The following is a 26,044-nucleotide window of genomic DNA, read 5'->3' as shown; positions in this document are numbered from 1 at the left end:
TTTCTGTTTTCTTATCTACGCTCTCTCACTCTCTAACTCGCTATTGGTCGAAGCAAGGTCCGTTGAAGGCGTGGCGGTGATGGCATTTGCTGATCGGTGATGGCGTGGGTTTCGAATTGGCGGCGTGGTTTCAAATCGGTGATAGAGTATTTTCGACGACCTGGGTTTCAAATCGGTGGCTTGGGTTTGCTAATTGGTGGCTTAGGGTTGCTGATCGGTGGCTTGTGGAGATCGGCGAGTCGGCGTGGTGGGTTTGAAGTGATTTCCTCGAGCGTGGGTTTGAAGTGGTTTTTCTTCTTGGTGTGTTTCTGGAAATTTTTTGTGTTTCTTGGCAATTTCCTCGATCGGTGGTGGTAGTTTTTGGCAATTTTTTGTGTTTCTTTTCCTCTTGGTGGTTGTTTCTTGTGGTTGTTGTTGGTGGTGAGTTTGGTTGAGGTGGTGGTTGCTAGCCGGTGGCGTGGTGGTGGCAAGGTGGGTTCTGGGTTTTTCTTTTTTAGAACAGGGTTTCTGGGTTTTTCTTTTTTGGAACAGGGTTTCTGGAAATTTTTTGTGTTTCTTGGCAATTTCCTCGATCGGTGGTGGTAGTTTTTGGCAATTTTTTGTGTTTCTTTTCCTCTTGGTGGTTGTTTCTTGTGGTTGTTGGTGGTGGTGAGTTTGGTTGAGGTGGTGGTTGCTAGCCGGTGGCGTGGTGGTGGCAAGGTGGGTTCTAGGTTTTTCTTTTTTGGAACAGGGTTTCTAGATTTTTCTAAGAGGAGTGCATTTTGTTGGTTAATATATTTTAATGGGCAAATATATTATTTTAATGAGTAGAATAAGAAAATAAAAGTTGGGATGCTGGATGTATGGTAAAATTGTATTGTATAATTGATAAAGTGGCTTTTTAGGATGGTAAAATAGGATGAGATAGGAATTCCAGCTGTGGATGCTTTAAGGACTATTGATATATCACATAGTTAGGATGGAGGACTTCTGCGTATATGAGTCTTTGTGCTGCATAGAACACAGGGGTAGGTGTGTACTTGAAATTCAACGTTGTCATCATGTTGATAAATAAAAAATAAAATAAAATAAAACCTGATTATGACTAGAAAATCATCCCACGTTTTCAACGAGGAATTGTGCATGAAATGGCTTTAGTAGCTAATAGGACAAAAGGCATGACTTCATAAAGTCTAACCTTTCAATATATTAAAGAAAAAGGAAAGTCTAGGAATAGGTTCTGATCTCAACACCCCCCACTTATCCGTATTTTATGGGAAAGGATATCCTATGGTTATTATTATATTAGATTAGGGTGATGGATATAGCTACATGGCAAGAAAGGATGTGAATTGTAAAATGATGAAATTTCACTTATTCGGTCATTTTGAAGCCTTGAATATCCATGATTATATCAATGGAAAAATCAGAGTAGGCAGCAATATTTTTATGTCAAAAAAAAAAAATCTGATCAAGCCGAAAGTGTATTGGATAGTTAAGTGAATAATTAGAGGATTTTGGATAAATTAATATTGTTTAGGATGAAACCGTTTAAGTGTGAAAATAGATTTTTAAGTAGGAAATTGTGTATTGATGAACCTATTTTTGGTGTTGCTAGGTTCTAATTCTACTGAATTGTTGTGATTCAAGAGAGGTTGATTTCCTTTATTTTGCAACTAAGAGGTAAGTGATGTTTACTACTTTTGGGGGTTTTCCCAAACATTGTTGGTTATTAAACTATTATATATATAAGAGATATATTGTTATTCTATACATATAAATGGATATTTAATAATTTCTTGATGTGCACATTAATTATTCATTTTATGAAAAACTTGTTGAACAACCTAAATTTATTTAAATTTTGTATGTGTGATATATCCTTATATTTTCGAGAATTATGATTGGATTATTTTTGTGAGCATCTTGAATGGATTATTTATGTGAGTATCTTGTATATGTTTTGAAAACCTATGGCAAGTCGTGATTAGAAGCTCAATATGGTGTTTAGTCCTTAGCAAGGGACAATCATGCTGCAGCTAGTCCTTAGCAAGGGACCGTCCCAAAAGGGGACAGTGCACATTTGATAGCTCCTTAGCAAGGGAGCATACTATTGAGGATCCAAAAGGAAGCTCCTTAGTAAGGGAGTGTACATTTAGGTTCTAAAGGAGCCATCCTTAAGAAATAGGATGAAAGGAGGTTCCAGTCCCAAAAAGGGGACAACACAACCCTGTCAATGGGGCATAAATGTTGACTATGAGAAAAGTCTAGGAAATTGTTTATGTGATGGTATCAATATATATATTATGATGGCTCACAATATAAAGATATTATTTTCTTTTACATGAAATAGTTGATGACAAAATATTGATGAGTTACAAGTTGTGAATGTGTTGAAAGAATTATTTATTTGAAAGGTTTGTTCCCACACCCCAATGTTAGTGAATTCCACTTATTGAGTTATCTCACCCTCCCTTTATTTCCCCATTACAGATACATTAGGTGGATTACTGGAGTAGAGATTCTTAGGAGATAGAAGTTACAAACTATTTTTGTGAAACGGAGGATTTTATTATTATTTTATGGCATTAAACTTTGTATTGGAGAATTACTTTGAGGATGTTTTGTATTTAGTGAATTAGAGCTCTGACTTTTGTAATCAGATTCAAGGTTGCTAGTTTCTTTTATTTAATATTTTTTATGAATTATTTAGATTAAATAGACTTTTATTGCCTATGATTTTAGGGCATTACAAGACCACTCTACCACCACCAACAAGGCAATGATGGGACAAATATCCAAAGAAAGATCAACAATCCTCCAATTGAAAGGCTACAATGCAATTCCAACTACTATAAATATGAAGTAAGGTCCTCCTTGAATGGGGATCGGAAAAAAGTGATAAGAGAGAAATAGAGAGCTAGAGAGAGAAAGAGATCAGTATAATATCGAAATGTGTATTTCTTAAGAATAATTGCTCCTCGGCCAGCCCGAGAAAGGACTTAAATAAGAATCTCTCTTTCCTTGCTATAATTATGTGCATGTGTTGTCATTCTTGCTAACTCCCTTTCTTTAATTATCGAACCATAGTTCTTACTTCTTAGGAATCAAGTATTGGCCTTAGCCCTTAGTTACCCATCTCTACAAATTAATTGTATTGAGCCTCCATCTCAGTTCAGTCCTAGTCGGGTTGTGCCCAATTGTTAGTCTTTGCCCCTACAGTTGATATAATTGTTGTTAATTTTTTCCATAACTCTATTGTTGAAACTATCTAACGTGGTCAAATATTTTTGGTTCCAAAAGCATATAACATCTTTGACAGTCTCACACACACACACACACATATATATATATATATATATATATTTTTTTTTTTTTCCTTCAAAAAATTGACTGTTAAATATAAAACTAAAATAATTTTTTTCCCTTTTTTCACTATTATACAAAGATTTTGGTATCACAATTCACAAAAAGTTAATTCTCTATTATCTGAGGGAGTTTGGATTCGAATTATAAGTGGTTGTGTTTGTGTTTTTTGACTTTTTTTTTTTTGGTTCCAGCCGCACTATTTGACCAAATCAACCATAAACAGTGCATAAGTGGCTGCATTTGCGTTTTCTGACTTTTTTTTTTTTTTTGTTCCAGCCGTATTATTTGACCAAGTCAACCATGAACAGTGCACGGATGCACTATTCATGGACCCACAAATTCCACTTTTTCGTCACTTTTTCATTAAAAATGGGTTCACAACACTATTTACACATTTAAAAATTATTTTGCTACAGTATTTTCAGTTGTCAGTTTTCAGTTTCAGCAAAATAAGTTCTATCCAAATAGACTCTCTATATCCCTGCTCCACTATTATATACCATTCGCTTCTCTTCATAATTCATTTCCATCTTTTCTCCTAGTTTATTCATCCCCTCCAACAAGAAATCAAATAATCCATTGAAGAAAGCTCTAGCTAGCACACCATGGATAGGGAACAAGAAGAGATGCAATTTCTCAGTCTCTTTGGTATCTACAAAGAAGCTTGCAAGATCATGTACTCATGGAGGAGACTCTTAGGCCAAATCAGCTTGGTCTTAATCCTTCCTCTGTCCGTAATCTTCTTGGTTCATATGCAAGTATCTGAGGTTTTTTTCTCAAAGGTCGTCCACAATGAAATTGTCTTGGATGATGCCCGAGCTGTGTCTCCTACATACAACAAAGTCTCCAATGTTCTCTCTTCAGAATGGACCACTTTTTGGCTTTTCACAGCTGCATACTTCACTATCCTCCTCATCCTTTCACTCCTCTCTACCTCAGCTGTGGTTTACACCATTGCATGTATTTACACAGGCCGTGAAGTCGATTTCAAAAAGGTTATGAGTGTTGTCCCAAAGGTTTGGAAGAGGCTTATGGCCACGTTTTTGTATTCTTACCTATTCTTCTTCGTTTACCACATTCTGGCTATTGTCATCCTCGTTATTAATATTTGGATACTTGGATTTGGGTCAACCAAGGCTTTTATTCCCATATCAATTGTTTTTATGATCTTTTACTTTGTGGGGTTTGTGTACATGACCATAGTTTGGCAATTGGCTAGCGTTGTGACCGTGTTAGAAGACACTCATGGATTTGGGGCCATGATTAAGAGCAAGGCACTTATACGGGGAAAGATGGGTGTGACTGCTTTGGTATTTTTGAAGCTCATTATTTCACTCACAATCATACAAGGTTTATTTAAGAATCTAGTTGTGCATGGCGTATCATTGGGCATAGTGATTAGGGTAGGCTTTGGGATTCTATGTTTGTTATTGCTTTTCAATTTGTTTCTTTTTGGGCTTGTGGTTCAGACAGTGCTCTATTTCGTTTGCAAGTCCTACCACCATGAAAACATAGACAAGTCAGCCCTTTCGGATCATCTTGAAGTTTATCTAGGGGAGTATGTTCCTTTGAAGGCCAAGGATGTTCAGCTTGAGCAATATCATGTTTGATTGGGTCTAAAATGTTTTTGTACTCTATTTTATGTAATAGCCGCCCTCGGGCATTATTATAATTAGGTTTCTTCTGTTTGCATTTTTTTTTTCTTTTTTTTTTTGCTGAATTAGATTCTTTTGAATTGACAGCATTTTTATTTATTTATTTCCTGAATGAATTATTAGATGTTTTATTGGAATGGCCAATGACATATGATATGATATGATAGCGTGTGTTGACTTTGGACCTTGGGTCTTCAGACCGAAAATAAGATAATTAGGAACCAAATGTGCATGTTGCTCCTTGTAATAACAATTATAAATAAATAAGAAGTTCCGCCTTGTAACTAACTGATTATTACAAAAAGAGAGAGAGAGAGAGAGAGAGAGAGAGAGGGAGAGAGAGTCAACTTAAAAAAAAAAAAAAAAATTATAAACCCAAGATGACCTTCGTGATCATAGAAAAAAATAAATGAAAATTGAAATTCCAATCTTCCATTTTTTTTTTTTTTTTCCTGCCCTGTGTGCTAACTTCTAAAAGCATCTCCAACGGTTTGGGCATCCGGCTCCAGTAGCTAAAATTTGGAGAATGAGGTGCACTATAGATGCTCCAACAGCTTCGGTAGACATGAATTTTTTTTTGGCTAATGAACAGTAGCCCATCAAGTCTTGATGGGCTACTGTTCATTCTTCAAATACATTTTTTCTATTATAATAATGATGTGTTGTATAAAAAAATGTTGGAAAATGTGTAGTTGTTAAAAAAAGAATAAATAATGAATGAAAAAATAATATTTAAATGAGATAGAGAATCTATTGGAAGTGTATTTGAAAAAAAGTGGGTAAGTAAAAACTAAATGTCACTATTCATTCTCCAAACAGTACAAAAATTTGGAGAAGCTGTTGAAGATGTTATAATCTAACTAAAAAAAAATCTGCTTTTTTTTTTTTTTTTTTTAATTATAACCCAAGATCATGATGGTTATTCTTTGTCATGATGATCATGATGGTTTAGGCGATTAGCCCAGGTGCTGCCGTGCTGGAGAAGAAACAATCATGGGAAGCATGTTCCTATCCAAAAAAAAAAATCATGGTAAACATGTAGACCGGTTTCTAGCCCACATTAGAGGGTTTAAAAGCCCAATATTGTTTTATAATGCATCACAATGACACAAGTAGAAATAGAAGGGATTCACTTGACAAATTATATAGTAACTATATGATATATAGTATAATTTGGACATGACCTTACGTAATATGCAATTTTATTGAAAATTTTTTGTAATAATAACTAAATGACTAAAACTAATTCTCATACAATGAAAAGAATCTTATAGTCTCACATTGAATGAGGTTTTTTTCTTTTTTTTTTTTTCTTTTTTTTCTTTTTTCCTATGATGAGATAGATTTTAGTTAGAATTTATGTGAATTTTGTTACTTTTAGACTTTTAGTTAATAGAGACCCATTTAGGAAAAAAAAAATAGACTCATTTAGGATGTAAATTGATTTAAAGAGTTAATGATTTAATTAAAAATTTAGGCTTTAATTTGAATCATCTCAAACGATAAAAGAATTATGTAATTTACATTTGATAAAGGCTAGCCACTTGGTAAAAAGAGGGTGTAGCCACATGTTGCATACAAAAGATAGTGGCTTGGTACAATTACAACTTATGAAATTCATCTTTTATTATATAGTAGATGATTTATTTAATTAAAAGTATTTAAAATACAAAATATAAAAAAGAGCAAACCGTAAAGTAATTAATTTTTTTGATTGAAAATGTAATTTAATTAGAATTTTATGACAAAATTATAATTTTAAGCTTTAAAGTTGGGGTTGTTTTTGTTTTAGTCCCTTAAGTTTGAGATTTTCCTTTTGGTCCATTGAGTTTGATTACATTTTCAAAATGATCATTCCTTTGATCTCTTATTACTAATTTGAGAGAGGGAGAGAGAGAACAAAAACAAAAGGTTTTATTGGCATTTAATGATCATATCACTCATGGAGATGGATGGAAGGGAAATTTTGAAAATTGAAAAAAAATAGTGAACTAAAATCTAAAATGAAAAATCTCAAATTTCAAGAACCTAAATAAAAACAACTCAAACTTTAAAGGTCAAACATGTGTCCAAAATGGATGAAAGTATCTATCTCATTCACTTAGATCTTTGATGTTCACGTTAGGGCCCACATTACATGGTAGAAACCTCGAGCCACATAAGGTTTTCAATTTGGGTCTAAAGACTAAAACCATTTGTTACAACTTGAGGGAGCACGAGTCACATCTGAGAATTTCTTGTGATCACTTATTTAGCCCAAATCTACCTAGTAGACTCATACCCACCCATCACACACTCATACTCCAACATGCCAATCTTTGAAATCTCATGTAGGCCAATCTAATCCCATTCACACAATCCTATCTATCATGCCCATAGACTCAAAGAACTTCTACTTCTACACTTTCAAATTTATAGAACATTTCAAGAACACAAAAGGATGCAAAGACCTAATCACTTCTAAACAAGTACAAGGCCGAAAGTAAAACCATTACTTGGTTGAATAATTTAAGGATAATTTTAAAGTAATCTTCCAATTAAAGAAAGTAAAATCTTAATTCAACATTGAAAATGTTTTTGCAAATGTCCACGCAATATTTTTTGTGTTCTTTCTTGGTCTCTTACTAAAATAGTTACAACTTTCGTCAATATAATTTTTAGTGAGATATATTAGTTAATATATTTATAACTAACAAAATTTTATTTATGAAATTATTAGTAGTCTATGGAGAATTTTTTTTATTCAAAAGTTGAATATTGGACATATAATACAAACTCAATAGAAATAAGGCGAAAAACCCATTTTCGTCCCTACATTTTCACGCGATTCCCACTTTAGTCCCTATCTTTTTTTTCCACCGTTTTTAGTCCCTATTTAAAAAAACACGTTTTGTTTTAGTCCCTACCGTCAGTGCCCTAACAGCAAAGTCCTAGGTGGCATACGGAACACCCTATTAGCTGATGTGGCGATTAAGTGGCATTTTTATATGCCGCGTCAGCATTTTAAAATAAAATAAAATTTTAGTTATTATTTAATTATTTAAATAATAATTAATAATTAACATAAAATTTTCTTTTCTTTTCATTATTTTGTTGGAAGATCATCTTTGTGTTCTTCGTGTTTTTACTGTTCATATTCTTCATGTTTTTAGTAAATTAATTCCTAGTTTCTTGTCTTTTCTTTTCTTTACCTTTCCAGTACTTTCTCTGTGACCAAACAAATCGAAATTCAGAACTTAGATCAAACAATAATCAACATACACCAACCAAAATCCAGAAATCAACATACACCCACCAAAATTGAAAACCCAGAAATCAACATACACCAACAATCAAACCCAGAAACAGATCTACATATTCAAAAATTTCAACCCAACATACACCCACTAAAATCAAAAGACCTGCATCCTCTTTGTTCACAAAATCAACACCAATCTCCAAGTTGGAAACCCGCCAATCCATCAAAACACAAAATCAAATCCAACTTAGAAACCCACTGATCTCCACCATCCTCCAAATCCCACCATTCTCTCAAACCCAGCCTTTGAATCATAACCCACAAATTCGCCACAGATCAGTGTACTAATCCGCCACAAACCCAGATCAACAAATCTCACAAACCCACGAACCCACAAATCCGCCACAGATCAGTGCACCAATCTGCCACAAATCCACAAACCCAGATCAGCAAAACTCACAAACCCACAACCTACAAACCCAGATCCACACCACTGAGCTGAGAGATAGAGAGATGAAAGAGAGAAACTTGCCTATCTGGGAGAGAGAGACAACGATTCATGAGAGTGGATCGGTCACAGGTGGTCAGAGAGAGACTTGAGCGAATCGTGAGAGTGGGTCGGTCAGATGTGGTGAGGCAATGAACCACTGTTGGTTTTAGTGGCGGCGGCGGTGGAGATGAGCAAAGAGGCCGGCAATGGAGTTAGAAAGAGTTGTGAGAGTTTTGGAAGAGAGAGAGGAAGGTTTGAAAATATTAAGGGAGTCCGGTTTGAGTTTTGTGTTTTCTTTTTGTGTTTGGTTTCAAAGCATAAGTTTTGATTTTCTGGGCAAGCATAAGAATTAACTAATTTTTTGGGCAAGCTTAAGTTTTGATTTTTAATTTATTTTCTTTTTTTGGTTTAAATTTTCTGACGTGACTTTTTAAAAAAATTAAAATGTTGACATTGTATATAAAAATGTCACTTAATTGCCACATCGGCGCCACGTCAGCTAATAGGGTGTTCTGTTTGCCACCTAGGACTTTGCCGTTAGGGCACTGATGGTAGGGACTAAAACAGAGCGTGTTTTTCTAAATAGGGACTAAAAGCGGTGGAAAAAAAAGTTAGGGACCAAAGTGAGAATTGCGTAAAAATGTAGGAACGAAAATGGGTTTTTCGCCTAGAAATAATTGTGTGATAATTGTGATTAAATCTACAAACTTTTGAAGGAAAGTTCAATAGTTTATTTTGTGATAATGCCATTATTTTTTATTTATTTATAAATAATTCCATGATTGAAACAATATATTAGTGGAATATTGGACATGATTTTTATTTTCCGAATGTAAGAAGTGTAAGCTCAAGTAAACACTTGGGTCCCTTTTCAACTCGATGCTCACTAATGTAACATTCGGGGTCCAACTCAATGTGTTTAAGTGCGGTGCAATTGGTATTGGAGCTTGCATAAAGGACTTATCCGGATATGTTCCTAATTTTGGTATCACAAAGGAGAATATATTAACAAAGAGGCATGTGTTTGATGCTTCCATGATAGGAACTCTTAGAGCAAAATATGCTGACAATAAAGGCCTTGAGAATCAGAAACAACCTTCAAGCGTTGAAACCTTATCAACCTTATCAACCTTCATATGGACACGCTTTGTTGCTATAACTAAGGATGAATTAGGACTAGAGAAGCTATACATAGTGTATCTGCGTCCAAGAACCGACTCACCACAACCACAATCATCTTTCGGAAATCTTTTTTCCATTGCCATAACAATACCGATTTTGAAAAATGGGAATAAGGGTCAAGGTCTCGTGCACCAGGTTCGAGAGGGAACAAGTAAAATCGACAAAGATTATGTGAAGAAACTCAGAGAAGGAAGTCAACACTTGAGTAACCCAACAGAGGAATGCTACACTTGACTTTTTCATACTTGAGAAGGAAGTCCCACATTGAATAATGATAAAAATAATTAGTAGTTTATATAACGTAATTGAGCATATACTATTTGAGCTTAAGCCTTTTGGGTTTTGGGTCACCCAAAAGGCTTAAGCCTTTTTGGGCTTTTTGTGTTCTTTCTTGGTAGTCTATGGAGAATTTTATTTATTGAAAAGTTGAATGTTGGACATATAATACAAACTTAATAGAAATAATTGTGTGATAATTGTGATTAAACCTACAAACTTTACAAACTTTTGAAGGAAAGTCCAATAGTTTGTTTTGTGATTTTTATTTTCCTAATGTAAGAAGTGTAAGCTCAATTAAACATTATAATATATTTGTTTTACAGCCATTATTTACTAAATATTACAGGTCGTAAACTTATTATATATTAAATTATTTATATTATAATTTTAAAATTATTAATTAAATTTTTATGATATTGTTGGTTTGACCATCAATCAGATCAGAGAATCAAGAACCACCTTTTTTTTTTTTTTTTTGGTGAGAATACTGAGTATTTTTAATATACACATAAGAAGAAAGGGAAGAAGGTTTTTTAAAGATCCAAAAGGGCCTGAACCACTCTCCTTTCTAATTTTTTGACCAGTATGATTTTTAAAACAATAAATAAATCTAGCCATAAGGATCGATGAGTCAACCTATGGTCACCTACCTGATTAGATTCACACGAAAAAGAAAATATCATATGAGCTCTTAATGCTTGGTTTCGCTCCTCATCTTCTCTAACTTATCGACCATAGTGACTTTAATTGTTAGGACAACCTTAACATTACTTTGACCTTATTTTTTGTTGGTAGGATAGAAAATAGAGATCATGGAGCAAAACGATAAATTTGGGCAGTCCACTTTACAATTTATGCCTTGAAGTAATTACAAGTTATAACCAATAAGGGGGATTTTTTTTGAGAAATAATTATACTCTATCATAATCTAAGTGTATATGTGTGTGTGAAATTTCCTTTTAGAGACTTGAATCTTGACCTTTGTCTCCTACACCCTACATGTACTTATTTTTATGGAGTGATTATTGTGCCAAGGATACATGATGATACCAATAGGGGAGATTTTATTTATTTATTTATTTATTTATAAATTTTTTTATGGGACCAATAGGAGAGATTTGAATATTGGATGTCATGGAAATTCTATAAAGGGTCACTACTCAAGTCATAAATGCAATGCTACTTTATAGTTTTTATTTTGTGAACTCATTGATGCAATATTAGAGATTACGATGGATTATGGATTATGGTTCATGTGTAAATGAATATCCAACAGTAATGATTGATATATATATATATATATATATATATCATTTGTTATATCTTATATGTGGTTTGAATTACACATTAAAAAATGTTAAATTACAAATTGCACCTTCTATCTTTACTTAAAATTTAATTTAGTCATTTGACTTCACTTTTATTCAATTCAATAATTTAACTTTCAATTTTCTTCAATTCAGTTATTTGTTAGTTTCAATTAAAATTGAGTTGTTAAGGACCCCTTAAAATGACGTAGTTTTATATTGCACAGAGTTGAACGTCAATTCTAACGAAGACAAATGGGAGGATTGAATTGAATAAGAGTGAAAGTTAAATATTTGAATTGAATTGGGTGTGTTTTGTAATTTAAGCCAAAACAAAAAATTTATATGTTTAGGGAGGTATTTATCAAACCGCACAAACCACACTATAAACACCCGCAAAATGGCATAACCGCACCACACCACACCCTCTATATATATATATATATATATATAAATATATATATTATTACATTTATTTTATATTAAATATATATAAATATATATTATAAATTTATAATATCAAATACATTATACATTCTTCTAAAAAAAAAATTATACATTAATAAGTTAATACCCTTCTCTAAAAAAAAAAAAAAAGTTAAATTGCAAATTATACTTTTAAAGTTTAGAGATGATTGACTTTTACATACTGAAATTTCAAAAGTTACATTTTACCTTTTAATATTTAGAGTGATTGGATTTTATACTTGATGTTTTAGAATTTAAATTTTACCCTTATATTTTAGGGATGTTTAGATTTTACTTCTTAAAACTTCAGAATTTGATGATAAAATCTAAATACTTACAAACTTTAAGGAATAAAATCTAAATTCTAGAACATAATGATGTAAAATCTAATCATCCTAAACATCCGGGTAAAATCCAAAAAAAAGAAAAAAAAAAAGCGCATCACTCTTCCTCTTAGGCTTTAGCGTCTCAGCCCTAAGACCCTAGCCGTATCTATAAACCCTAATATTGGACCGGGAACCTCTATTTCTCTCCGCTTTCTATCGACGCAGCCACTCATCTCATTGTCTCCAGCAACGACAGCCATTTAACTCTGGTAATTTCTATACGAAACCTTTTCCAAATTTTTGATTCGATTTTATTAATTTCTATTTAAACCCAGAAACATCCAAGTCATTCATTTTTGTATGTACCATGCCAGAAGCCGAACCCTTTTTCTTTGGATCCGGCTTCTGTCATGTAGAAGAAATTTCAGCAATAGCCCGTATGGACCAAACTTACAATTAAAAAAAATTCCAAAACCCTAGCCGCTCACCCTCACAATAAGCTCTGTCTCATAAATTAAAAAAAAAACTTCTAAACTCTGTAACTCGGCATCTCTTTCTGTAAGTTTCGGTGCCGTTCGGTTAGCATCGGAATACAACACCTGTCTCCGACGACCATACCTCACCGGCGTCGGAATTATCTATCCTCTCCGATCGTCATCTTTGGTTCAATCGGTCGGCCTGTGGAGCGGTGGATCGGTGTAGTTCGGTACTTGCACACCCCTACTTTTTCGGTTCTGGGTTTTAGTTAAAAATAGTGGGTTTTGTGTAAAAGTTCAATTTTGATGGTCCATGTGCTTGGAAACTAGGGAAAAAAAAAAAAGCCATGTCAGTGCTGGATAAACCCTGATTGAAAATAATGACATTCAACTCTATAAAAATCTGAACTTTTAGTTAGGATAAACAATACCCAAGTGACCCCCATTTTGTAATTCTTGCTGATATATCATAACTTTTTTTGCCTGCCATGTGTTTGACGAAATGCCTCTGTAAAAAATCCGGAGTTAGATGGCGGGTTTGGTATCTGCGGTAAAAATAAAATTCCAATCCAGTCTGGTTTGGGGGCACAAAACTAACCCCGTTTACATCCCTACCTCCTCTCTCTCTTCCTCTCAATATAATTATTCTCTTGGTTTCATGATATTGTTCTTTGCCCACTGTTTGGTTGCCAAGAAAACTGGAAGAAGAGAAAGTTATTATTTTTTATTTAAATATTTCTGTTATGATGTCTTATACTTGTGATTTATGGGATTGTGATGCAGATTTCTGATTGGTCTAGGTCTTATTAAAAATGGAGGGCTCAGTCGATGAAAAGGAGAAAGCAGTCTTGGGTTCGGTGACAGGCTCCCCTGCTGCTGGAGAAACTGTCAGCAAAAAGTAAGTTTTGGAAAAATGTATCTTATTTCGCATAAATTTTTGTATTTTTAAATTTTTAATGGAAAAACAGAGGAAAAAGAATGACAACCATTTTTCATGTGATGTAGGGCAAAGTCTTTTATACTGTTGTGGGTCTTTGTTTCCTTCTTGGATGTGTGCTGTTTGTGTGTGTTGCTATACTTTATACATGGACATAAAATACACTCACAATACCATATTAATCTTTTCCAAAATATATTTTTCTCAACAACTTTTGCATATAACAAAAAAAAAAAAGAGAGAAAACAAGTTATATTATCTTTAATTTTTTTTTTTAATATAAAAAAATAGGATAGTTATACCCGCCTGCATAACAAAACCTGCCAAAATGGACTGAAACAAGCTGGAACAACCTGTATTGACTGAAAAGGCCAGAGAATTTGGGTGACACCATACACAGGCGTTATATACAAAAGCAGTATGTGTTGCTTTTGTTATTGGTGGCCAGTACAAAATTTGACCACTATAGATCCAAATTCTTCTAAAAATATTATTTTTGGTGTTTTATGCACATAATTAGTTTCTTATTTTTATTGTTTCTTATGCATTATTTTCGTTCAAAATATAGTGCAAGTAGACTACGATTACTATGTAGGATAAGTTGAGGAAGATATGAACATAGCTTTCTGAAGCTTATAAATTACCCCCACCAATAAATGAAGAAATCAAACCAGTTTTGGGTTTTTAATTCCTTTGTATTTTGGGGAATATTTACAGTGCACTCAAGAAGGAATTGAAGAATAAGCAAAGGGAAGAAGAAAGGCGGCGCAAGGAGGAGGAGAAGGCAAAACAGGTACTTGCATGCGTGAAATGCTAATGTTATATTCAGTTTCTGAGAAACTAAGAAAATAATGAAGAAAGGATTTGAATTATTTTCTGCCTTGAAGATCCCTTCTAATCGTTAACTTCATTAGTATTTTTAATTTATTTTATTTTATTGGGGAATGTCATTTGGACTAGCTATTTAGTATTTGTAATTCTATTAGAATATCATGGCTTTGATATTTGCATATAGGTGCTATAATTAAATATGATTGTTTACTGTGTTTGCTAATTTTAATAAGTTAGAAACAAAATTTGACATGTGAAATTGGTAGGACCTTCTTGTGTTTGGTTATGGAAGGAATAGAAGAGCAAAGAAGTGTAGAAAAAAAAAAACACTGCTTGCTTAGTTTATGTCATTAGTAATTTGTACGATACGCTTTAAATGTTGACTTGTACACGAACACTTCTACTGCCCAAAGAATCTGTTGAAATTTTGATACAAGTATCATGGGGGTATATATCTTTTCACTTTTCTTTCTCTCTCTCATTACATTTCCAAACATGAGAAGTGATTAAAATTGTAACTGCTTTACTTCATTTATTTCTGCTTCTTATAATTGTAACTGCTTTGCTTTACTTATTTTTGCTTCTAATAGTGTATAAACGCTGTTAGTTTCTTGAATAAGGTTACTGGATTGTAGTTAGGTTGATTCATTTGGGAATTTGTTTCAGAATTTTACATGAATGATTAATTGGTAGATAACTAAACTCAAACAGATCTTTTAGGGATGATGCTGAAGGAGAAAAAAAAAAAAAAACTAACAATTGAATTGCTGAAGAGTTGTCATGTAGTTTTGTTATGTATGAGTAAAAATTCCTGGTTAGAAGTCTATGAAATTGACAGTATTCTAAGTCTTTATAATTGCTGATTAATCATACAGTATTCTAAATATTTTTAATTGCCGAAAAGATGCCAAGAATTAGAAGTGTTTGTGAGGAGCAGAGTTAGTAGACTAAAAAATGCTGACTATGCGCACTTTAAGAAGTATGAGTCTATGAGAGCCTTCTATAAACACTTAATGGGAGCTTGTGATACCAGAATTCCAAGATTTTGAAGGATAATACGGATAAAGGGGCTGTGTTTAAGTGTGTTAAGATCCTTTCATCTTCTTTTCATACAATAATTGAGATGCCTATATAGATTAGTGCTCAAAAGTTTAGTGTGCAAGTTGTTAATGTAGTCACATTTTTTTGATAGTAGATGATTTAGAATGTTTTGGACATCATTGAAACCGGTTGGTTGAACGTGTATGGGAGCCAAGGCTTGGCATTCAGACTAGATGGTTATTTGACATTTAAATTATTATACCTTTTTTTGAAAAGTTAAAGTTTACCACCTTAGTTGGATCTAGTTTCAAATTGTCTGCCCCCCCTTCCCCCCACCTTGAGCTTATTTTGTATTGCCTAGCTTTGTTGTGGCCATGGATTCAAGTGTATTCTTAACTAATCTGTTAGATCCACAGTTGAAGTGCACATTGGGGAATGTAGTCAACAATCTGGCTAGATCTTCAAGCCACCAACAGCCATCAGTCACTGTCTTTGCACCTTGGCCAGTCTCACACAAATCTCACACAAAATTTGCACACACTTGTGATTTGTTGGCGATGGTGAGTGGGTCAAATGAGATGCCTCTTGCCAAAAATCCCCAAAAAGTAGTAGAAACCCAGTTCATGAATTCACACCAAAAGGCAAAACTAACAATGAATGTTTGAATGGGAAATGAAATCTAACATGTACCCATTTTTTGTGTTAATTTGGCTATATGCTCAAGCTATCTTGGATTTTAATTTTTCTTTGGAAGACGCATCTCACATGCCGGCATTCACGTATGGATGTGTTTGGTTGGATGCTGCTGTGAACATTTTTTTTGTACACCTCAGCTTCTTACGTTAGGCTCACTGCTACGTCTTGTTTAGGCATGACATGTTAGCAATCCACTAGACATGTTAGCATTTTCCATGAGTAAGATGACGGTGAGGGCAAAATTGAAATGATATTAAAATTCCAGTTACTAAATTTACAATTGAATTTTCGAATGACCAAAATCAGTCATCTCATATTTATTGGGACCTGAAGTGATTGCTTGCCTTAAAAAAAAGGAAAATGAACAAACAATCAAGCATTTGTAAAAAATTAAGTTAATTGAATACCTAGAAAGCAATTATTTGTAGAAGTTATGATGTGGTTGCACTTTGGATGTGACTGAAGTAATCTATATACAATCATCATGCCATGTGCTTCTCAACGGTGCTTTGGCTTTCACATTTGATGGAATGCTAACTTTTCATTTTAATCTATAATAGGGGGTTGGGGGGGGGGGGGGGGAGGGGCTAAGTGATAAATTTCATTTTATTGAAGATGAAAAACACTCTATGTTCACAGTAATGAAAACAAAGTATCTTAAAAAATTATAAGATGATCAATTAGAAGATCTAAAAGAGTGTTGGAATTCAAAAATAGAAGTACAATCTGAAAAACAACATGCCCGAAACTAGTCAAACAATGTATGGATCAACAATGATTTCAATTGGTCAAGAGGTCTCTCAATGTCCTCAAACATATGGCTATTTTGTTTCTCTTCCACTCTAGCCACATCAAGCATGCTGGACCAAATTCCATACATTTGAGGAGTGTTTACCAATCCTATTTTGCCATCCAACTAAAAGAAATGCTACTGTCCCCAGCATCACTCACTGAATGCCAAACGTCATAAACACTTCACTCCATAAAGCATAGGCAAGCTCGCAATGGAGCAAAAGATGATCCACTGTTTCCCCATTACACCTACACATACCACACCAATTTACTAGGGATAAACCCCTCTTGATTAGGTTATCAAAAGTAAGAATCTTATCCCATGCTACTTACCACAAAAAGAATGACACCCTCTCTTTGGGGCCTTAGCACCCCAAATGCTCTTCCAAGGGAAAGAATGAGCATTTCTGCTACTAGTAGCATTATATTAGGAGAGAATATTGAAATTACCTCTTGTATTTAATTGCCATGTCATCCTATCACCCCCCTCCCCTCGGTATCTTGGAATAAATATGATCAAAGAAAGAATAAGCTGCCTGCCTCCATATCTTGATTATGAAAATCTCTGTGGATCCACAGAATTTAATTTTCTGCAGTTCTATTTATTCTTTGTGCTCTTCCATTCTTGCGGACTATATAGTGAAATATCTATATATTTTCCTATTCTAATCTAACCTTGTTATAATTTATGCCAATGAAATAGAACTTAAGAGTTGGAATGTTATTGTTCCCTTGTAAATTTTGAGGAAAAGAATATCTTGTAGTATTAGAATGAGCAACAACTTATTATGATTCATTGGCTACATGTTTATCTCATATATTGGCTTAAAAAAACAATCCACCTCTTATAATTTTTATTATGAAAAATTTTCATATGCAAGGATGGCCATGTCTTAATTAGTTAGGACAAACTTGGAGTATTTAAAATAGTAATTAGTGTTGTTTGTTCATATATTTGACTTCTTTTTTCTGCCAAGAGCCTTGTAGCTCTACTAACATCTCTTGGTATTTACAATTGAGACATCCAGGGTTACTTATCAAAAAAAACTGAGACATCCAGGGTTCAAATGCCCTCTCCCCCCATTGTAACTATCTAATTATTTTAAAAAAAGACACATTCTTTCCTAATTGTGATGAAAAAAATTTCAAAAATCCTGAAGTAATTGTAGGTGCTGGTTTCTTGGATTACTCATTTTAATATAGAGAATTTTAAATGTTGGTGCCATGGAATGTATTGATGTTACTATATGAATGAATCTACATTGATCATCATGTTGTGGAGTTTGAACATGATGGAGTATGATGTGTTATTGGCTGTTATCTCTAAGGTACCTTACCACCTTGTTTTGAAATCTTATTAAGAATAAACTTGTGTTTATGTTCCAGGCTGCTTCTATGGCAGATTCCCGCAGCAAGAAATCTGCAGCAGCTGACGATGAAGATATGGATCCAACGGTATAAGTCCATTCTTGTCCTGCAATAGTTAGCATTATTTTCCTGGATCTTTTCCACAAAGCTCTTGATTATAATCTCAATCTCCTGCTTTTAATCTTCCTCGTTTGTTTTTCCTCCAGCAATACTTCGAAAATAGACTGAAGTATCTTGCAGCTCTGAGGGCAGCTGGTGAAGAGCCATATCCTCACAAATTCCCTGTTACAATGTCTAACCCTGAATATGTAGAGCAGTATAAAAACATAGGCAATGGGGAGCATCTTGAGGATGTTACTGTAAATTTGGCTGGTATTGAAATCAGGGCTTTTATTTATTCGGTTAGTATCTATCATGTTTCTTTTGGTGAATTTTTTTTTTTATAATTTTCTTTCCTATGCAAGGGCGTATCATGAGCAAACGCTCATCTTCTTCAAAGCTATTCTTTTATGATTTACATGGTGGTGCTGCTAAAGTCCAAGTTATGGCTGATGCTAGGTATCTTATCACTGTATCTTTTCTTTTCCCTTATTCATATTTGATTTTTCCTTATGATTTTAGTATTGTTATTTCTTTAGGTACGCAATGTCTTTGACAAATTATCTTTCTATTAGTTTTAATTTTTTTTTTTTTAAATTAAAATTTTTATTTGTAAGTTATTCATGCAACCATGTGGGCCTTGAACCTATGACTTCTTCCTCCACCTTACCCTTGTAAGAGGAGGTGAAATTTGAGATGCAGCTCATTGGCATCTTTCCATATTAGTAGAAGAGCCTTTGTTTTTGCTTTTGGACTCTTTCTTTGAATGGACACAAATTGCTCTCTCTGTGATCTTCTATAGTGGAATAGGTGATTAGTTTGGGAATTTGGATTTTCTTGTTACATAGCATTTCATGTCAAATTTCTTATCTTAAAAAGTTAATATTTTTGGGTAGTGATTCATCAATTAGTTGAATGTCAATATTTTGCCCAAGTTCCTTGTAAGAGAAACTTTGTTTTTTTATTTTTATTTTTTTTATTGAAATTATTGCTAATTTCGTGTTTTTGAGGCCTGATTAGTTGTATGTAGAAGGCTTAGGTAGATTGGCAAAAAGAATGATGTAGGTCATTTTACTTTATCGCATCTTTCTGTACCACTGCCTAGTTTTCTCAACTGCGCTTAAAAAAAAAAAATTATAAAGGACCTATATAAACAAGATGATGAATATGTATGAATGAGACTTTCCACTTGGTACTATTTGGGAAATTTTGGTTCTGATATGAATTAGTTTCATGGACAATCACCCCCACCACCCCACCCTCTGGCTGGGTGTCCCCCCTAAATTGCACCACCTTTAAGTTTTGCTGCACAGATACCAAATTTAATGATAAAGATATTCTTCATTTCCATTATGCAGCAAGTCGGATTTGAATGAGGAAGAATTTTCTAGGTTCCATTCGACTGTGAAGCGTGGTGATATTGTTGGTGTCAAGGGGTTTCCAGGTTTGTGATGTTACTACAATTGGGTAGTTACGAACACCTTTTGACTTATATATATATATATATATATATATAGCTGCTCCTTACTGTGTTGACACTTTTGAGTTTACAGAAGAAATCACCATCAGTTTAATTACTTAATTTGGTTTCTCTCACTCTCTCTCTCTCTTTCTCTCTCTCTCAATGTTTGATAATGAATTGAAAATTTTGTGGCATAAGGAAAAAATTATGGAGTGTAGGTAGAACTTCAAAATACAAATTTAAAAGAGACCACTTGAAAATTCCCTTAAATAGGTGCTTCATTTTGGTCTTTTTCCCTATGGTGAACTGTTTTAGTTTTCTATGCTGCATAATTGGTTTATTTTATTTTATTTAAATTTTTATCAGTATGCCGCATGATTGTTGAAATCTTCTAGAAATGGGTCCAGTCTTGTGATATAGATGTACATTTTTTTTTACTCATAATTACATACAGATTTAGTGGGTCTTGAACTCAAACTCGCTCCCAACCTTTCTCTTACAAGGGAAGGAGGTGCCATTTGAGCTAAGGCATAATTTATTTTTTTTTAATTTCAAAGTTGAGTTGTAGGTTTTTGAGTCATTGTTTCTTTAAATTATAAACTTCCTGGTTGACCTAGATTTTGTTAGAATTATGGTCAAATGATTAAATTCACTATTTCCTAGCAGCTTAAACTTTTGGGAGAATTTGTAATTGAAATTCACTCTACCTCCCATTTAAAATGTGAAAAATCACACATGTTTGGCCCCACTTATTAAGGGGGAGGTTGGGCCCATGCGTGAGAGGGAGTGTTAGAATTATGTTCAAATTAAATTGACATTTTCTAATGGTTTTAGTTTCTAGGAGAATCGGTAATTTAACACATTTTCTTTCAATTCAGGGAAAACTAAAAGGGGGGAGCTAAGTATTTTTCCAAGATCGTTTATAGTCTTATCCCATTGTCTCCATATGATGCCAAGGCAAAAGCCTAAGGCTGGTTCTGTGTCTGACAATGCCAATTTGAAGGTGAACATGGTTTCTCCCTGAATGATTTAATGCTGGTTACAGTCTCATCCTGACTTCCTTACTTTCTTATTGTTGCAGAAAGAGGAGGCTTGGGTCCCAGGATGTACCAGGAATCCTGAAACATATATTTTGAAAGACCAGGTATTGATTAATATCCTAAAATTCAACCAAATTCCTGTTGCACTGTTTTAAACTGTATTCTTTAGCACACCCAAAATAAAATTTTTATGTACATATGATCTGGTACTGATTAATATCCTGAAGTTCAGTGAAAATGAATTGCAAACCTTCATTTTTGGGCTTGTGATAATATGTTCCGAATACTTGTGTGGTAATCTTTGGTAGTTTTTCTTTTATATAATTTATTTCTTTATATTATAAGGACCCATTCAGAGAAATACATCAGTTTAGTTGTCAGCCGGAAATAGTTTCTGTTCCCTTTCGCTTGAACCTGAATGGTAAATGAATTAATTTTTTGGGTAAATGTGATTCTTTGAACAAGGTTTCTTTAGGTTTAACAAACTGAATCTTTCAAACCATTTCTTTGAAAGTGATTTGATGCTTATATCCTGGGGCTCACACTATAGGTTGGCCTCTGGAGAAAGCCTAAAGTAACTAGTAGGCTTAAAGGCATTGAAGTTTTGTAACACAAAGCTCTCGTTACACAATTTCTAAAAGCTGGTTATGTTTTGAATTATTCCACTTAATGCTTTTTTGGTTTTGATTTTTTTCTTTTATTAGAAATTATCCTTTTCTACGTAGTTTTGGTGTTGCATTATTTTGAATTCAAGTAGCTAGGAGACTTACATGACCTGTATTGCTGAGGAATATTTTTCTAGTTTTTTTTTTTTTTTTTTTTTTTTTGATAGGTAAGAAAATATATTATTGAAAAAGGAATAGTATGAAAAATACACAAGGTACATGATAGTGAACTAAGAGAAAAAAGAGGAAAAAAGAAACAAACAGACACTAAGCTATTCTAAGAGACAAAAGAAAATCCATGAGTGCAGAACAATCTGAGAGACCCCAACACCAAGACCAATCAAAGAGGGTCTGTTGGCATAAATCTAAAAATTGAGCCAATTATTTCCCAGTATCCTTAAAAGAACGCCGTCTCCGTTCAGTCCAAATATTCCACATTAAACAGCCCAGAACCAGATTCCAAATATTAGAATTATGTTTCCCAAGCCAATGATACCAACAAAACAAGAAGTCTGCAATGGAACTTGGCATGTCCCAATCAATCCCAAACAACTGAAGCATATACATTCGCAAAAAATGAGCAATTGGATAGGAAATCAGCAGGTGATCCATAAATTCCTCATTACAACAACACATAAAACAACAATTTGCTAAAGTGCGACCACGGAGCATTAGATTATCCAAAGTTAGGATCTGGCCATGAGCTGCTGTCCACATAAAGAATGCTACCCTTTTAGGAAACTTTACTTTCCAAATGCCCTTCCAAGGGAAAGTAGAAAGAGTTACATTTTGAATTTTATGATAAAAAGATTGAATGTCAAACTTTCCAATTCCATTGAGACGCCGACAAAGTTTGTCACTACCTCCACCCCTAGGAATCTGAGTTTGAATGAAGTGAAGTAGGGAATAGGAAGCCGCTAACTCCCAATCATTAAATTCCCTATAAAATCTTAAACTCCATACTCTATCATTACGACCAATTGGAGGAATTAACACTTCAGAAATACAAGTTTCCTTATTGGCTGAACACAAATAACTGAGGATAAAGAGTTTTAAGAGAATTATCTCCAGTCCAATTATCATGCTAAAAAAGAATATGAGAAACATCCCCCACCACAAAAAACAAATGCTTAGAAAAACTTTCCCACCCTTCACTAATATTTTTCTAGTTTCTTATCCTTGAATGCATGCATCTTCTCCTCACAAGTTTGTGTGATGGGCGGTTGTCTTCCTACTTAATAGTTGGCTAAGTACCTAAGCTTTTCTGCTCACCAGTATGGGTCGTTTAATCCTAGATGGCTTATTAAAGAAATTTGCTAGTTTCATTCACATGCTTTTGGATGGTTGCAGATTTGGGTTGGAATATAACTAGGAGCAGGAAGAGAGAGAATAAGCTCTTCACAATGCATTTTTAGGCCATTTACCCAGAATACAGTTACACATTTTACTGTTTAATGCTGTTTGTGAATGACATTTCTAGTCCTTTAATTTCTATCCTGGGTTTGTGATGTAGTAGAAGTGGCAAGTCCTTGAATTGAAAGGAGGAAAACTTTGGAAGACATCAGAATAATAGATAGCTATCCAAAATAATTTATTGAAGAAAGTGAGTGCTTTTTTCACATGTACTATTCACAGCCTATTTATAAGCTCAATAAAACTAAAACCACAAATAGTTCCATCTTAAAATTGATTGTGAACCCGAGTCTCCTTTCAGGACCTAACTTTGACAAACAAAATCCTAAAAATCACTAAAGGATAGAAATAAAGGCTACCTAGACCACTGAACCTTTTATGGTAGTCCTTGGGTTGTAGGCCGTGCATTCCCATGAGTCGATGGCTAGAAAGCTGCAAGCAACACTTTTTAAATATAAGACTGCGTGTTGGAGTCTTTGACGACCTTCATGGATACCAGACAAGAGAAGTGGCTTCAAGATTGGTACTTATTACCGACTTCTGGGTGCCCCTTCAAACACCAGTGGTCATTCTTTCCCTTGGGAAATCATCTGGAGATCAAAGGCCCTGTTGTGAGTAGCCTTTTTTGTATGGACTGCTGCTTTGGGTAAAATCTTGACAATTGACAACTTAAGGTTGAGGAAGGTAAGGATTACAGATTGGTGTTATATGTGCAAATGCAATGGTGAATCTGTTGATCACCTTTTGCTACATTGCTCTATTGCTTCAGACTTATGGTCCATGATATTTGGTTTGTTTGGAGAGTTGTTGAGCTTTTAGCCTGCTGGCAAGGATGGTTTGGTAGTCATCGGAATAGTCATATTTGGATGGTTATACCCCATTGCCTGACGTGTTGTATTTGGAGGGAAAAGAATAGCAGGAGTTTTGAAGACATTGAAAGTTCTATGCCTGATCTCAAGTTGTTCTTTTTCAGAACTTTATTGGATTGTTATCAGCTATGATGAACCTTTCTTTATTTTCTATTGTTGATTTATTAGATTTATGTAACTTTTGTAAATGATAGTTTACCCTAGTATACTTCCTGCATGCTTGGGTGATTCGTTTTTTATGATTTATATAATTTTATTACATTATAAGAAAAAAACTTTAAATATAAGAAACTAATAAAAAAAACTAAATTGAATAAAAATACAAAAATATGAGACAAAACTTTCAGACAGTAATGGTTGAGCTTCATATCTTGTTTCACATCAGTTTGGGTAGGTTTATGGTTGAACTATGCACAAGTGAATCATACTACAAGAAGATTTGTTGCAGCACACATGCTATGTTATATTTATAAACCCGGTTAATTAATTTAAATGCACCACTCTACTCCCGTCATTGTCCACAAGAAATTTTGGAGATTGTAGTCATAAGTCTGCCCTTGTGATCCTTATTAATGTTAGGTTCATCTTTTGAATTGGGAACACTTTGATCCTTTTTTTTTTTTAATTAAATGATTCCTTTAATCTACGTCTTATTGGTTGCTATTGATGTTGTGGGGGGTGATTTGAACCTGATGAATTGGATTATTTTTTCCTGATGCAGATAAAAGTGAGATGGGTCCATTTATTTTATTTTCTTTCAGTTTGGACTGTGTTTTCACTTCTCCTCTTCTTTTCCTTTTCTGGTGTTTTATTTTATTGTCTTCAATGCTAGGAAACTCGTTATCGGCAACGCTATTTAGATTTGATGTTGAATATGGAGGTTCGACAAATTTTTAAGACAAGATCTCAGATCATTTCATATATTCGGCGCTTTCTTGACAGTCGTGATTTCTTGGAGGTTAGTTGTTTGTTTTGATTTTTTATTTATTCAATTCATTCAGGTGGTTTCTACATATGGCACTTGACTTTATTTTCTTTTCATTACCTTCAATGTTCTTTTCACTGTCAGGTTGAAACACCAATGATGAATATGATTGCTGGTGGAGCAGCTGCCCGTCCGTTTGTGACCCATCACAATGACCTGAACATGAAGCTATTCATGCGCATTGCGCCTGAGCTCTATCTTAAGGAGCTTGTTGTTGGTGGACTTGACCGTGTTTATGAGATTGGAAAGCAGTTCAGAAATGAGGGCATCGATTTGACGCATAATCCTGAGTTCACCACCTGTGAGTTCTATATGGCTTTTGCTGACTACAATGACTTGATGGAACTCACTGAGACAATGTTGAGTGGTAAGGGTCATTTGGATCATGTTGCAAACAACTGCTTCAATCCACTTGTGTAGTGAAGTTATTTTTATCCTCCAAAATACTTGGATTTTTCCTGACACAGTAATGTGTAATAGGGATGGTAAAGGAACTTACAGGCGGATATAAAATTAAATATCATGCAAATGGGCTGGATGAGGATCCAATTGAGATTGACTTCACTCCACCTTTCAGGTTTGTCATCTATATAGTATCTCTCACAAATTGTATGACATTAACATGAATATGAAAATATATGAAATTGGTTGTTTTAACTCTGGCAGAAGGATTGACATGATAGAAGAATTAGAGAAGATGGCGAACCTCAATATTCCCAAGGACTTTTCCAGTGATGAGGCCAACAAATATTTGAAAGACGTATGCACGAAGTATGAGATCAAATGTGCCCCTCCTGAAACAACAGCGCGTTTGTTGGACAAAGTCAGTTCTCTGCTTAGTCCTTTTTAAATTTTTTTATTACTTTATTTATACATAGGTAGTTACTGGCATTGTGATCCTGTGTTATGTACTAAGTAGATACAATATCTGTGACGAAGGTTCTGAGCTTTATGCTTAAGGAGGTGAATGAGAGGCTAGGTATGAGCAAGGGCTTAAGTTTTTTATTTGTGAGAAGGGGGGGGGGGGGGGGAAAGGGGGGGGTTGGGGGGGGGGGTGTTGGGTGTGGAGCAATGGAT

At 34.2% G+C, this 26,044-nt stretch overlaps 3 protein-coding genes across 7 annotated transcripts in view; all 3 read left to right on the top strand.

Annotated features, from left to right (window-relative positions):
• Positions 1-3,953: 3,953 nt before the first annotated feature.
• On the top strand, positions 3,954-4,958 carry LOC126704652 (uncharacterized). The gene is made up of 2 exons (XM_050403685.1): positions 3,954-4,658; positions 4,818-4,958. The coding sequence occupies exons 1-2, from the start codon at positions 3,954-3,956 to the stop codon at positions 4,956-4,958; spliced, it is 846 nt and encodes a 281-aa protein (XP_050259642.1).
• A 4,652-nt stretch (positions 4,959-9,610) lies between these two features.
• On the top strand, positions 9,611-10,147 carry LOC126704651 (vinorine synthase-like). The gene has a single exon (XM_050403684.1). The coding sequence runs from the start codon at positions 9,611-9,613 to the stop codon at positions 10,145-10,147; it is 537 nt and encodes a 178-aa protein (XP_050259641.1).
• A 2,242-nt stretch (positions 10,148-12,389) lies between these two features.
• The window catches only part of LOC126707597 (lysine--tRNA ligase, cytoplasmic-like), a 71,167-nt gene continuing 57,512 nt past the window's right edge, over positions 12,390-26,044 (top strand). For 3 of the 5 annotated variants that reach the window (XM_050407322.1, XM_050407326.1, XM_050407325.1), the window contains exons 1-13: positions 12,395-12,562; positions 13,553-13,667; positions 14,424-14,499; positions 18,453-18,521; positions 18,641-18,806; positions 18,899-18,992; positions 19,892-19,977; positions 20,874-20,998; positions 21,077-21,139; positions 24,815-24,940; positions 25,052-25,334; positions 25,448-25,544; positions 25,634-25,790. In XM_050407322.1, the coding sequence (XP_050263279.1) occupies positions 13,582-13,667; positions 14,424-14,499; positions 18,453-18,521; positions 18,641-18,806; positions 18,899-18,992; positions 19,892-19,977; positions 20,874-20,998; positions 21,077-21,139; positions 24,815-24,940; positions 25,052-25,334; positions 25,448-25,544; positions 25,634-25,790 (1,428 nt within the window). In that variant the 5' untranslated portion in view covers positions 12,395-12,562; positions 13,553-13,581. Of the gene's footprint in view, positions 12,563-12,856; positions 13,000-13,552; positions 13,668-14,423; positions 14,500-18,452; positions 18,522-18,640; positions 18,807-18,898; positions 18,993-19,891; positions 19,978-20,873; positions 20,999-21,076; positions 21,140-24,814; positions 24,941-25,051; positions 25,335-25,447; positions 25,545-25,633; positions 25,791-26,044 lie in introns of those variants that run through there. The other 2 variants (XM_050407324.1, XM_050407323.1) reach the window with 2 other exon arrangements.

Source organism: Quercus robur, chromosome 11, assembly GCF_932294415.1.
Source record: "Quercus robur chromosome 11, dhQueRobu3.1, whole genome shotgun sequence".
Classification (NCBI taxonomy): domain Eukaryota; kingdom Viridiplantae; phylum Streptophyta; class Magnoliopsida; order Fagales; family Fagaceae; genus Quercus; species Quercus robur.
Note: the sequence above shows the minus strand (reverse complement) of the source record. Positions and strands in the feature narration are given on the sequence as shown.